The 14,837-nt window shown below is 34.9% G+C and overlaps 1 protein-coding gene across 2 annotated transcripts in view; it reads right to left on the minus strand.

The window, feature by feature from the left end:
* Nucleotides 1–1,108: 1,108 nt before the first annotated feature.
* The window catches only part of arhgap27 (Rho GTPase activating protein 27), a 48,803-nt gene continuing 35,074 nt past the window's right edge, over nt 1,109–14,837 (minus strand). For both annotated transcript variants that reach the window (XM_079388901.1, XM_079388902.1), the window contains exons 4-18: nt 11,588–11,797; nt 11,343–11,423; nt 9,895–10,002; nt 9,068–9,139; nt 7,626–7,693; nt 6,891–6,975; nt 6,708–6,809; nt 6,530–6,628; nt 6,338–6,440; nt 4,868–4,993; nt 4,671–4,769; nt 4,147–4,224; nt 3,609–3,737; nt 2,296–2,401; nt 1,109–2,223 (exon numbers count right to left, since the gene is read on the minus strand). In XM_079388901.1, the coding sequence (XP_079245027.1) occupies nt 2,049–2,223; nt 2,296–2,401; nt 3,609–3,737; nt 4,147–4,224; nt 4,671–4,769; nt 4,868–4,993; nt 6,338–6,440; nt 6,530–6,628; nt 6,708–6,809; nt 6,891–6,975; nt 7,626–7,693; nt 9,068–9,139; nt 9,895–10,002; nt 11,343–11,423; nt 11,588–11,797 (1,641 nt within the window). In that variant the 3' untranslated portion in view covers nt 1,109–2,048. The remainder of the gene's footprint in view (nt 2,224–2,295; nt 2,402–3,608; nt 3,738–4,146; nt 4,225–4,670; nt 4,770–4,867; nt 4,994–6,337; nt 6,441–6,529; nt 6,629–6,707; nt 6,810–6,890; nt 6,976–7,625; nt 7,694–9,067; nt 9,140–9,894; nt 10,003–11,342; nt 11,424–11,587; nt 11,798–14,837) is intronic.

Raw genomic sequence — 14,837 nt, forward strand, 5'->3', positions numbered from 1 at the left:
GCAGCCATTTATGCTGCGGCGCCCGGGGAGCAGTTGGGGGTTCGGTGCCTTGCTCAAGGGCACCTCAGTCGTGGTATTGAGGGTGGAGAGAGCGCTGGACATTCACTCCCCCCACCTACAATCCCTGCCGGCCCGAGACTCGAACCCGCAACGCAACCTTTGAATTACGAGACCGACTCTCTAACCATTAGGCAACGAATGTGTTTGAGATGTGCCATTTTCCTTAATGCATAACTTACATTTCACAAGTATATTCTCCATCTGTAAATGTTAGAAAGCCATGGAAATATTTCAATTGTTGCTGTCAGAAGCGCATGAGCCTTTAGCCTCTCTGCTAAACTTCACAGACTTCATTTAGAGCCAGCGCCGCCGCGCGCCAAACAGACAGAGCGCAATAATTCTGACTAAAATATACATTTTGCTTAAATATTTGTAGTTGGACAAAAAACGTGACGTAGAATTTTTAAACATAAGTGTATTTGTATGATAGCACTAACTGTAACGGGGTAATCAAAATAGTATTTTTACTCAATTAGGCTTTTTTATTATTTATTAGTTTAGTAAATTTAACTTCTGCTTTAAAAGCATTATTTTCGTTTTTAGATGGCAATGTTACAATGTTATGTAATGTGATTGTAACTCCTTTTTGCACATAACATATGCCTACATGGTTGCATTCACTTTATTTGTTTAATCCAAATACAAAAGCGTAGAAAATACCGAGATATATACCGTATACCGCAAATCAGCAAAAAAATACAGAGATATGAATTTTTGCTCATATCGCCCAGCCCTGGGTCATATTTATGCAGAAATATAGAAAATTCTAAAGGGTTCACAAACTTTCCAGCAGCACTGTGTATATATATATATATATATATATATATATATATATATATATATATATATATAGGCTCATCAATTCAAAATCCATATCTATTTGCTAAAGATAATATTTTTTATTGGTTTAATTTAAGTTAAACCTAAATTTGCACAATATGATTTGAGTATGCCAATTAAGCTGAAACCTTTTAACAGCTATCAGTATACCAAATCAATTTGTCAATATTAATACAAATCAACAAAAAAGTGAGTAACAATGAAGCATTAATTTATAAAAGAGTTACTTTATTAAAAGCTTGCTTACTTCGGGTAATGTACAGCATAAATATGCCTTTTACACACACACACACACACACACACACACACACACACACACACACACACTTACAGTGATTACTATATGAGTGTGCCAATTTTCATAAAATAGTAATGCTTAATCTATGTGCAAATTCAGATTCTATATTTTGGTACCAAAAAATCTAAAATATTGTGCCTTTAATGACAATGTACAAGTCTTACAACTTAGCATTTCCAATTTACATAACAGGCCTGCAGTATTTTCTTTGTAAAGTTCTATGTTACAGAAGCAAGTATTAAAGAATAATAATAATAATGATATAAAAAAAACTAAAATTGACACCTAAACATAAAAATGTTGTAATTTAATATTATTCACCTATTATCACATTGCAAATCCAAACAAATAGGGTACAAACTTCCAGTGTTTTGCAGGACTCTACAGAAAGACAAAAGAGCACAGGAAAGCAAAGTTAAACTAAAACATTATTTAACTGACCTGCTCTTTCTGTAGCAAGAAAAACCAGGAGTAGCTGAAAACTATTGAAAAAGAAAGCTCACTGGTATTCTTCCATAACTTCCTGTGATTCAGCTCTCTTTAAAGTCTAAAAGGAAACACAGCTCATTATTTTAAACTACATTTTAGCTATACAGTTTTAAAATGTGTATTGGCCAACATTTAAACTGCTCATGTAAAACGTTTCAGTGATATTAATATATTAATCCTAGATGCTACTGTTCTAGATTTCAGTAGCATCTCTATACATAACCAGCTGCAAAATGTGCCATTTGGAGGCTTTCCTTCACAGATCTGTCACATACTGTCCCTCTCACTGGACTGAGATCAGTTTTGCTCCGTCATCTCCAGCATTTGAGTGGGTTTTGTATTCAGTGCAAGTTCATGTCAATCACATGTGGAAGATGGACTCATATTCATTGAGTAAGAATTCTACAATCTGGTTCTGGAAGACCATGTAAGTGGCGATGTTTGCCGTCTCCATCTCCGGTTTGAGTAATGTTGGGCCGAAAACGATAGCCACGTTCTGCACAGTCATTCTGTTCTCATCACCATGTTGAATAACCCTGAAAGAAAGAGACATGCTGTAATATTTATTAAAAATATGTAAATACATGCATGTAAAATAAAAAACATACTTGCGTAAATGGCTGAAGAGGGCCTCCATTGTGTCACGGTTGGGTGGTGGCAAAGACCGTACCAGATTTCTCATGTGTGCGATTTTACTGTAATAATCAGGGATTTCTGTATCAAAACACACACACACACACAAAAAATTAAGTACAATTAATGTCTCCCTACAGACTGATTAATAGATAGATAGATAGAAAAAAGTTTTATAATGAATGAAAATTTATGAAAATGTTTGTAGTTTAATGCATTTCTGTAGTATAATATAACACAAATAATTTTATCAGCATAATAATCACATAAAAAAATCTGTTTTTTTGAAGTAAGAAAATAGGAGAATAAATTATGGAAATATTTCTATTTTGCATTTTTAGAGTTGAATAATTTATTTATTTTTTAACTACAAATTATATCGGCATAATAATTATATTAATATTGTACAGTCAAAAAGTCAGAGAAAAAAACAAAAAAATATTATATTTTGCATTTTTGTAGTATATTATCAGTATAATGACATTAAATAAAAAAATAAAATAAAAATATCAATATTGTGAATTCAAAAAAGAGGACAGAAAATCATTAAAAAAATTATATTTTGCATTTTTAGAGTTGAATAATTTATTTATTTTTTAACTACAAATGATATCGGCATAATACTTATATTAATATTGTACAGTCAAAAAGTCAGAGAAAAGAACAAAAAAATATTATATTTTGCATTTTTGTAGTATATTATCAGTATAATGACATTAAATAAAAAATAAAATAAAAATATCAATATTGTGGATTCAAAAAAGAGGACAAAAAAATCATTAAAAAAATTATATTTTGCATTTTTTAGTATTTTGTATTTTCACAACTAATATTATCAGCATAATAATTATATTGAATAAAAATATCAATATTGAACAGTCAAAAAAAATAAAAAAATGTAGTTTAATACAACAATACAATATTACACTGTTAAACTATTTATACACTATTTTCACTACAAATCTGTATTATCAGCATAATTTGAGTGAAGAATCGAAAACATATTTCAGAACGTCTTTTTTTTTTTTTTAGAAAGTATTTAGCTTGTCCTCCTCTTGCTTTTGTAAGCAGCACTTGAGCTGCATAAACTCCACAAGTCTGTGTAAAATCTGAAGATCATGTTATCTAGTTCAATTTAAGAATCAAAGTAAGGACATCTGACAAAAGAGTTCACAAATACCAGTGTCGGAAATGTGCTTCTGTTTAGCCACTGAAAAACCCACACTGGAACCCCGCTAGAGTCCCACTCTCATGTTTCTATGTATAATCCATTCAATCAGGATCTTACTGATGCCACTGATGAAATCATTGAAGAGATTGTAAGGGAAGAGAGGCTCCTGCAGCTCTCTGAAGAAGAGCTTCAGCGCTCCTGTGATCACATGGATGTCCCAGTTCCCCTCCTCCAGGTCCAGATCCTCTGGAGAGACACACGAGTCAGTCAAACGGTCAAGTGAAAACGCTTAGGTCATTGAAAATCATTACTAACCAAATATGAGGAAAAAAAGGAATGTGACAATTAATAAGTGGTGCTTCCCCTCTAAAGAATTATATTTCTAGTGTTAGCATTAAATATCAAAAGTACTGTCTCTTAGAAAATGAATAGCTCAATTTCTCCCAAATGATTTGAGGTGTCACTTATCCATAGTTTAAACTGTCCAGGACAAATTGTGCACCAGTAATTGTGATAATTAAATTTGCAGCTCTTATTATGAGCAAATGTACTAGTGAAGAAACTAACAAGCTATAATAGAGAGTATGAAATCTTGGAGCAGACATGAAGTAAAGACGAGCTGATGAAGCGTAAAATGCATGCTGATGAATTTTACCGTGATCTGCTTTGAAACGCAGTTTCTGGATGACTGCCAAATTCCCACTAACTCTGTAGAGTCCATCGATCTCCAAACCTGATGGAAAACAACAATAAAAATCAGTTCAGGCAGATTTATTCAAAAGTTGTATTTTTATGTTATTTTGCCTCAGCAGTCTAACAGCGCTCGCCAATGTCTAAATGACCGAGATGGCCAATCAAATCATAGTAGGCAGGCTTTAGACAGAAAACAAACATGACACTTCAGTTTTTAATCATTAGAAGACTGTGAGGTCAGAAATAAGTAACTAAATATTTAATACTTGACAACTACCATGGTAAACAATGCACGGCAATACCAGTGATGAAAACTAAAAATTAAATCCTTTAATTATTCACTTCCTTTAAATAAATAGACCATCAATGGACCTTCCAATGTTCATGACATGGTTCTGGTCTTGATATTTAATTATATCAGTTATTTAAATTATCGATCCAAAGTCAGTTTCAATAATCAACATGTTTGGCAATGGTGTAACACACCTCTTTTCTCTACTGTCCGGATGCATTTCTCCACAAAGCTGGGCACTCTCGTCTTTTCTTGGCTGCAAAGATTGTGCAAGTGACATCCGAATACATTTTCTGTGGGAGAAGGATCAAAGGCTCACATTAGAATCATTTTTCATCCAAAATGTTCAGTAAAAGTAGCAGGAAATGGATGCGGGAAAGCGGTGGGCGACCTCTGATATATCCTTTGTCTTTGACTGACTGCAGGGTGGGCCGCTTGAGGAGAAACTTCTTCAGTTTGGTACGGACCTTCTTCTGATCTGCTTCAGGTGTCGAAGTGGATGAAGGATGACGAGATGCTAATATACAAAAAGAGGCATTTTTACACACATTTTCTATATCCTCTACTATGCTTTCAGCATTTTCTGTTCAAAACATTTTTAGTATCTTTAGTTTTTTATTAATGGATAAAATTTACTGTAATCATTTTCACATTTATTTGGTTGTGGGTAAAACAGACATTTCATGTTGGACAAAAAAAATAAATCTTTCAGGTTTGGAATAACATGAGGATGAGTGAATGATGACTGAATTTTCATTTTTGGGTGAACTATTCTTTTAACCCTCTGGTGGTCTTTGATCATTTTTAAACTGAAAAGCTGACTTTTCGAATTTTTTAAATGCTTTGATTATTGCAATAGTACAAAACTTATAAACACACACACACACATACAGACACACACACCCGTTGGTGTTTGTGGTTTATGGGGACTCTCCATAGGCGTAATGGTTTTTATACTGAACAAACTGTGTGCTATTGCCCTACACCAACCCTACACCTAAACTTAGCCCTCACAGGAGACTTTGTGCATTTTTAGATTTTCAAAAAAACACAATTTAGTATGTTTTTAAAGCCTTTTGAATTACGGGGACATAGGCAGTGTCCTCATAAACCACCTTCATATTGTAATACCTCTGTTATACCCATGTCATTATACAAATTTGTGTCCTCATAAACCACATAAACATGCACACATACACACACAAATAGAAAAGTTTAAATAGTTTAAAAAAGTTACACTGATCAAAATCTACCACCATATAAAATGGAAATTGAAAATGGGAATTATATGAAACTATAAACATAACCATGGACCACAAACCCACTCATAAGGCTCAATTTTGCGAAATTGAGATTTATACATCATCTGAAAGCTGAATAAATAAGCTTTCCATTGATGTATGGTTTGTTATGATAGGATAATATTTGGCTAAGCTAAAACTATTTGAAAATCTGTAATCTGAGGGTGCAAAAAAATCGCCTTTAAATTTGTCCAAATGAAGTTCTTAATGCATATTACTAATCAAAAATGAAGTTTTGATATATTTACAGTAGGACATTTACAAAATATCTTCATGGAACAAGATCTTTACTTAATATCCTAATGATTTTTGGCATAAAAGAAAAATCAATAATTTTGACCCATGTATTTTTGGCTATTGCTGCAAATATACCCCAGCGACTTAAAACTGGTTTTGTGATCCAGGGTCAAGTTGAATATTATCTAGCACCATGAAATCCCCTCAAAATACTAAATATTAAAGAATACTGAAACAAAAACTGATCCATTACTTTGATTCAAAATAAAAAGTTACACTTATTATGCGTATACCAGAGGGTTAAGAATCATTTGAAGCACTACCATTGCTCATAGTTCTTTTGTCGAAGGGTCTGTCCTCTCTGTCTAAGCTTGAGGACTTCTCGACGACTTCCTCCTCTTCTTCAGAGTGGTGCTGTTCCAGATCCTGGCCCAGAGCAACGCAGAAACACACAATTGTAGATTATGCAGAGGAAAACATAACCAGGTTTTGTCAATGTTAATTTTTGGACTCACCAGCTGGCGTATGGTGTCTGTGATGATTTTATACCAGTCAGTGATGATGCTCTCGGTGTCGTACTGGATCAGGTACTCCACGCCAGTACGACTCTTCAGCTGAATGAACAAACACACATGGAATGTCAAGAAAGTAAAGTACACAGCACTATCGTAGGTAGTGATGTAACAGCCATACTTCCAAAACATTTTTCTTGCTTGATTTGTCCTTGGTTGCCCAGTTAATTGTTGCCCCTTTCAGCTCCACTGTGAATTCTGGGACTATCTGATTTGATTTACCCTATGTAAAATAAAATACATTTAGTGTTGTGAAACAAAAATGAAAGAATGCAAATTCCACATTTGGGAGTTTATTTCTCACCGATGCTCCAGCTGGTGACTTTGGATCCTTATGGAATGTCAGTGTTCCTCCATGGAGAACAGTCCAGGAATTACTCCAGTTCTTCCTGTGGGACGATTGGTAAAACACTACATACTGACATAACAGTTTTCATGGTAACACTTTACAATAGGGTCCCATTGTTGAATGTTAGCTAATGAGTTAACTAACATTAAAAAAAATAACAATGAGCAATACATTTGACATTGTTATTAATGTTAGTTAATAAAAATACAACTGTTCATTGTTACAGTATAAGTCCATTAAATAATATTAACAGATATTTTATTTTAATGCATTAATACGTGTTGAAATTTCTACTAACTGAAATGAGTTAATGCTTTGGAAGTATTTTTCATGTTAATGTTATATAAAGTACACACTGTAAGAAAAAAAGTTGAGCAAACTTTAAAGCTGGTTGCCTTAAACGTTTAAGTTCTCTCAATTTTTGATTTTTTTACAGCGCTGTAAAAAAATCAAAAATTGAGAGAACTTAAACGTTTAAGGCAACCAGCTTTAGCAGATTTTTGAGTTTTCTCAACTTGTTGTTTTAAGTTTATGAAACTTGAAAGTACTCAAACATCTCCAAAAAGAAGTCGAGAAAACTCAAATATCTGCTGAAGCTGGTTGCCTTAAATTTTTAGAGCTATATCCAATATAGTTATAGCTAGCAAACCACTATAACCACTGATTTGAGTTCATGATGACTAACTTTACCTAATTTTCTTCCCGTTTTCAGACACCTTAGTTTTGTTCAGGATTCCAGCCTTTTCCAAATTTGAAACCTAAATCAAAAATAATTAATGAGTTAATACAGCCTCTCTGTAGGAAAAAAATGTACAGAATAATATCTGACATCATGAAAGTAAAGTAAATTATAGCCTTTAATGTTCACCTTAAAATGCCAAGCAGAAAATGTAGATTACTGCTTAGCTGTTTTACCATTTTAAGTGTATTAATGGTTTTAAATTTAGGAGCAAATCATTTAACAATACATTTTACTCTTTAAAATGCACATATAATAAAATCACAAGTATCCACAGATAAGACGTGTTTTTCAGCACAATGTCAAGAATAGTTTGAGCTAAAACGCCTTAACCACAGTAAAACCATAATATTACTATTCAAACTATCTGAACATGCTTTATAGGAACATTTAGCAGTTCATACTTATATATCCAACATTATATAAAGAGCTGTGCAACAATATAGCAATACTTTGTGACGATATAAACGACAGACAATATATCACATAGCTGAGATTTGCTAGTATAGTATATGCTTATATACACTGTAAAAGAAAACAAAGATTACTGGAGTACATTCACATTCAATTCAATGTATTATTTGCTGTTTCCTTGTAATTATTTGTGAAATTTAATAGGAGTTTGAACAGTAATGGTAATACTACTGTACTTTGATATTTGCCATGGTTCTGAATAATTAATTTTATGTAACTCTAAGATATTTCAAAGAATATTACAGTACTACCCTAGTAAATGTCAAAAAACAAACAAAGCACTGCCATGATATTATGTCAAAACCCATGGTATCAAGTATCATGACACATTTGGTATTTGCATATTTGAGTAGAAGGCAGCAATCAGGCAGCAAGTCTCACTAGTAACCGCCAGGGGACAGAGTGGTAAAATAATATTGCATGCATGTGGATATTGATATCAGATGTTTTGTAATCTTAGATCTTTCTTCATGTGTTTACAGTGAGTATTGGTGATCTGTTTGCTGTGTACAGACTGTTTTAAATGAATTAAATAGGTCATTCTTCTAGTCATAATCAAAAACTTTCGATTAGACATGGCTCCACTAGTTCTAACCTGCATAAATACTTTTACTCGGCATGTATTGTGTAACTGTATAATTATATTCTCCAGTCCAATTTATGGAACACATCTATACTGGCATTACCAAACCCAACACTTACCATAGAAGAGAGAGAAAAACATTTCAATAATGATTTGGCATGTCTACTCATCAGCTCACATGATTTTAGCTATAATTCATGCCAGTGAGCACATTATGAGCATAAAATGATCACATGAATAATGCTTAAATATGATGCCTTCATTCATGTATTTTACTGTCAAATTGAAATCAAATTTATATTTAAAAAGGCATAAATGTTTGATGCGGAGTCTTACATTAGGTGGCATCTCAGGATAGCTGTAGGTGTCGCTGTCTGGTGTATGCTGAGGATATGATGAGTGACTTTTCTGTTAAGAGAAAATAACACATAAATCAGTACAGTAATATACTAGATACTGAAAAAAGAGCAGCAGTTTTCATTTTTTTACACCACAATTTTTCAATGCATTAGTAAATACAGTAAGCCAAACCAACTAAAAAAAACTGATGAAAACTTACATTTTAAAAGTTTTAAATTTTAAAAGTGTGATTTCTAAACCTTGAAAAGTCATGTAAATTAATGAAATTGTAAATCTCTATAGGCATTGTTATAATGGACATGTTGAATGACTCCTCTGTTAAGACAAAATCATGTGTGTATGAATGTACAATAATGCCCTAGAAACTCAAAATACAGAGAAGATCATTTAACTTTGGTCAAAATATAAAATTTTCAGTGCACAGCTACATTTTTCCATTACACACCAAGGTAAACACCATTAGTAATACAGTACAGTATGCTAGTGTGTTCATAACTGAAGTAATCTCCATGGATCAGTTCAGTGAAAATAGGATAAATGAGTTTATATTTGCATATTGAAATGATAGGATCTAACATACTGGGTGGGTAGGAGGGATGTAAATAGAGCAGCTCTATAACCAAGTCTCAGGTGCATTCTGGAACCTATTTAGGAAACACGGTCACTAAGGACACGCGAGAAGGATCAGGTGTGCATCACATGCATCAGGACATCACTCTTTGTTTTTGAGTGTGGGTGAGCTGCTGGATCAACTAAACACATGCGGTGGTAGAAATTCATAGAAAATGTGTGTGAGTACATACATCTTCCTGGTATCCTGCACTGTGCCTCCAGTTCTGCTTGGATCCCATTGTATCCTGCTCTACTGAGGCGCCATTTCCCACTCCATACGGTCCTGGACTTCCAGAGTACTACAAGTGTCAGAGAGAATTTGTATTCAGAAATGGTACTTTTATGACATTCTTTTTTTTTTACTTTTTTGAGCATGTTCGTACACTAAAAATGATTTTTCAAAGTTGTTATTGGAATACATGTTTAGTCTTTCTAATTCAAAATTTCAAGTTTAATTAAATTTGTTACTTGCCTTTTCTTTGTGAAATCTACAAGCAATTTCTGGGTGAAAATCCTACACCCCCCCAGTTTATTAATTAAGATCCAATTTTACAAAAGGAAAACAGAAACATGGACATTCTTCCACATATATAATTTTGTGTTATCACTTTATATATAAAATCATTTGGGGTCAGACCAACATGAAAGTAAGCCCCAGTATCACTCATTTTCAGGTGAACTATCCCTTTAGGACAGTGCTTCTCAGCAATCTTTCAATGGATCCTTAAGAAGAATGATTAAGATATGATAAAACAGCAAAAAATCAAGATACATCACAGTTTAATTTACTTCTTGACAGCCAGGAGAAAAGTCTTATTCTAAAAGTATGATTTATAGACTTGGATAAGTTATCAAAATGAAAGCCTTGCCCATTTTTAGTCATTTTATGAACATACATTTTTCTAGTTATACCAGCTCTAAAAAAAACTTTACTGATAGGAATAAGTAAGCAAAAATTAAAAAATAAAAATCTTATCCCTCATGTCATTCCAATCCTGTATAGCTTGCTTTCTTTTACTGAACACAAAAGAAGATATTTAGAAGAATGTTGTCAACCAAACTACTTCTTCCATAGTATGGACAAAAAATACTGTAGAAATCAATGGGAACTGAAACGATTAGTTACCAGCATTTTTCAAAATATTGAATTTTGTGTTTTAGAGAAGATAGAAAGTCATACAGGTTTGAAACAACACATGGGTTATTAAATGATAACAGACTTTGAATTTTAGGATGAACTATCCATTTAGTCCCTAACCAGCATATCACAAACAGCTAATCACAAAAAGTCATGGGGCCTTTAAATAATGTTATGGATGATGGAGGGCTTTGGACACAAAACGCTGAGAACCACTGCTTTAAGGCCTGTTCACACCAAAGATGATAACTATAACAATAACTCTAAAGTTTTAATAATCACAATAATCAAACGATATCACTGAAATCAGACTTATTTCTTCCAGCTGATGAACATCAACAGCCAATCAGAATCCACCCAACTTTAAAGACCTCAAGCTTTTAAAGAAGAAGACAGCATAACTGCATAAAATTATAATAAACACAACATATAACCTGTATAGTTATCATTCTTGGTGTGTACAGGCCTTTAGGTGGGCGCTCCAAAATGTTCTCACTGTACCTCAGGTAAGTTCCACTGGGACTTGCTGCCGTCTCGAAGGTAGTAGTACGTCCGTCCTCGATCGTCTAGCGACTTGATCCACTGTCAACAAGACGCTTCATTAAGTTCACCAAATTACAAAACTAGCCTACAGCCATACTATCATACACCTCACTAATAATAGCAAGCTAATCAGCCCAAATAATAAGTAAGCCAGTCCAAAACAAGGACACGCTGAGGTCAGTGTCGAGTGTCCTGTACTGTACCTGTTCCTGCGTGTAGTCGCTCGTGAAGACCCAAGCCCCTTCAGGGTCGATGCTGAGGGTCCAGCCTGGTGGGACGCTGTGATCCAGACCGGCCCTGGGGATTGAGACCTTCTTCACATGAATCAAACAATAGTCTGCTGGCACTGAGAGAGGAGATGCTTCCTCCTCCAGATCTGGAGATGCTGGGTAGTCTTCCTCAGGAAACGGAGGCTACGTTTTGGGGAGTAAAGAAGATAATACAAATTTTTTTACAGTTTCAATTTAAACATAAATGTTATATTTTTAATTTAATTTTTCATGTAGTTTGTAAATTTTGTTTTTTTCATGATGGAAACAGAACTTATTATTAACCTTTTTTTGGCAGAAAAAGGCAGTGCTTGAGAAACAGTTTTGAAATTTATTCATTGCATTATTTTTGCATTTTCATTTGTCACATACATTACAAATTTTAATTTTAATTATACTATTTTTAATGCAAGTGTAACCCGTGACACCCGAATATCTTGCAAGTTTTTTTAAAAAATGGACCAGTAAGTTCAGCAGTCTAGGTTCGTCCGAGGAGAGAGATGGTGCGACAGCAGTGAACAACTCAGATACGGGGTTGAGGTAAGAATAAGAAAAGATTATATTTTAACAGTGACCACAGAAATATAATAAAAATTAAAAAAACAATTTGGTATCTCACACTCAGTGTACAATGACCTCAGTTTAGTTTACATTCAATAGTAAGGATTTGTACCGTTTTTTTCCCTCACAGACTTTATGGCAATATCACTCATCAGAGTAAGTTGATGTTTCCCTTCTGTTTTTTTTATTTGTTGATAGCTAATTCACCAAGTAAAATTTTAAGGCTGTTTATCATTAAGCATGTAATCAACCTTTTCCCTTCTTTAACCGTTTTGTCTTAAATTTGATCTTAGTTTAGTTATTTAACACTTTGAACATTTACCCAACAAATTTCTGAAAGAAACACCCATTAAAATAAAATTACATTGTCTGAACACTTCAAAATAAATCAAGAGTCCAATGCTTGTCATGAACACTCAGAATGATTCTTTGAAAAAAAAAAAAAACATTCAGTTCATATATTTAGTCCAAGAATCCAGGAATTGATGAAATCCGCAGTCTCTAAAGTCTATGCCAAAATAGGAAGTGTGATATGAAATTCCACTCCTACCGTTTGAAGATGAATAAGTTCGATTTCTGTGCTCTTCCAAAACAGAATTGTTCACAAGCTCCAGTTAACGGGTGGCTCGCCAATCCAACTCCACCGTTATGCACACAGAAGAGAGTTGAGACAGTTCACAATCCAGGAAAGGTTCTCACTTCATTCGATTCGCATACAGAGCAGACTACATTCAGCAGATGAACATCAACAGAACATCGCATGGAACCAAAACAAGGAGAAAACAAAAAACAAAACAAAAAAAAACAAGGAAACTCATTCAAATGTACATATGAAGAAACAGGAAAACTCCCGATGGTACACGTTTGAAGATATCACTCTCAGACACACTCTGCTTTTCTCTCAATCGTCGTTTATATTCAGTTCTGAAGCACTGAATCTCCTGGAGCAGCGACGGACATCTGCTCTCATCTCAAGTTCACGGAGGTGTATTGTAGGTGGACAGACTTGACAACCAGTGATAACTGGTAGCATCCAGCTTTGCAGACATCAGAATGTAAGTCAAAGGGTTGCTATCGGTTACAACCACAAATTCTGCTGCGTACAGGTAATCACTGAACTTGGAGGTAACTGCCCATTTAAGAGATAGAAATTCTAGCTTGTGAGCTGGATACCTGGTTTCACTTCTCGTCAACCCTCTGCTAGCAAATGCGATCACCCACATTTGTCCTCCTTGTTTCTGATATAAGGCTGCCCCGAGCCCAGTAGTACTGGCATCGGTATGCAGAATGTAAGGAAGCTTTGGATCTGCAAATCCCAAGACAGGTGCAGAGGTGAGTTTCTCAATGATCATGTCAAAGGCTTGTTGACAGAACTGATCCCATCTGTCCCCAAACTCTTTTTTTGGGTTGAAATACTGTTTGCTCTCATTCCCTTGTCTCTGACCTTTTTGAAGAGGTGGATATCCTACTGTGAGGTCATTAAGGGGTTTGATTATCTTAGAATAATCCTGAATGAACCTTCTATAGTATCCAGAAAACTCCAGGAAGGATCTTAATTCCTTGAGGTTTCTATGTCTTGGCCAGGTTTTAAGGGCCTCGATTTTCACTGGATCTGTCTCCACTACACTCTCAGATACAATATGACCAAGGTATCGAACAGAAGTCTGGAAAAACTTGCACTTTTCAGGTGACAGATTTAGTCCATACTCCTTGAGCCGTTTTAAAACGTGCAACAGCCTTGCAACTCATGCTCTTCCAAACTTTCAGAGAAAATTATCAGATCGTCGATAAAAACCAACACCTCCTTCTTATTCAAATCACCCATACATCGCTCCATCAGCCTTTGAAACGTACTTGGGGCATTGGTGATCCCCTGGGGAATCCTGGGACACACAAAGACAGTCTTACTCTTGTCAGCTTCCTCCATCTCAATCTGATAATATCCCGATTTTAAATCAAGGACAGAGAACCATTTTGAACCTGTGAACACCGAAAAGACTTCCTCCAGATTCGGCAGGGCATATGCATCTTTGATGGTTTGTGAACTGAGCTTTCTGAAATCAATACACAGACGTACAGAATTGTCTTTCTTCTTTACAACCACTATGGGGGAAGCAAAAGGAGATTCGGACTCTCAGATGATTCCAGCAGCTAACAAGTCCTGCAAATGTTTCCATACAGCATCAATGTCCTGAGGATGGATGGGTCGAGGCCTGTGTTTAAAAGGGGTTTCGTCATTAAGCTTTATACGGTGAGTGACTTTGTCTGTATGACCATAATCTAAATCATGCAAAGCAAAGACTTCAGGCATGTTATTCAGTTGATCTGTAATCCGTTTTTTCCATTCAGGCGTCAAGGGAGAATCTCCAAAGTCGAATTTGAGATTGGAACGAGCAGGTAGTTTTTCATTCACAGCGCTGGAATTTGTTTGTTCACTCTCCATCACCTCTTGGACTGCCCGCATTTCAGCGATTATAGTTCTGGGATGGATTGTAATGTCGGTCTGGGTTTTGTTCCTTAATATAACGGGTAACTGGTGTTGCCTCTTGGGGGGTAAGGTATGCAAACAGCTGGCAACCAGCAAACCACCAGGTAAGGTGGGTGAAGTTGGTGACTCTAAAGC

Source organism: Barbus barbus (assembly GCF_936440315.1).
Source record: "Barbus barbus genome assembly, chromosome: 32".
In the NCBI taxonomy this organism is placed as follows: Eukaryota; Metazoa; Chordata; class Actinopteri; order Cypriniformes; family Cyprinidae; genus Barbus; species Barbus barbus.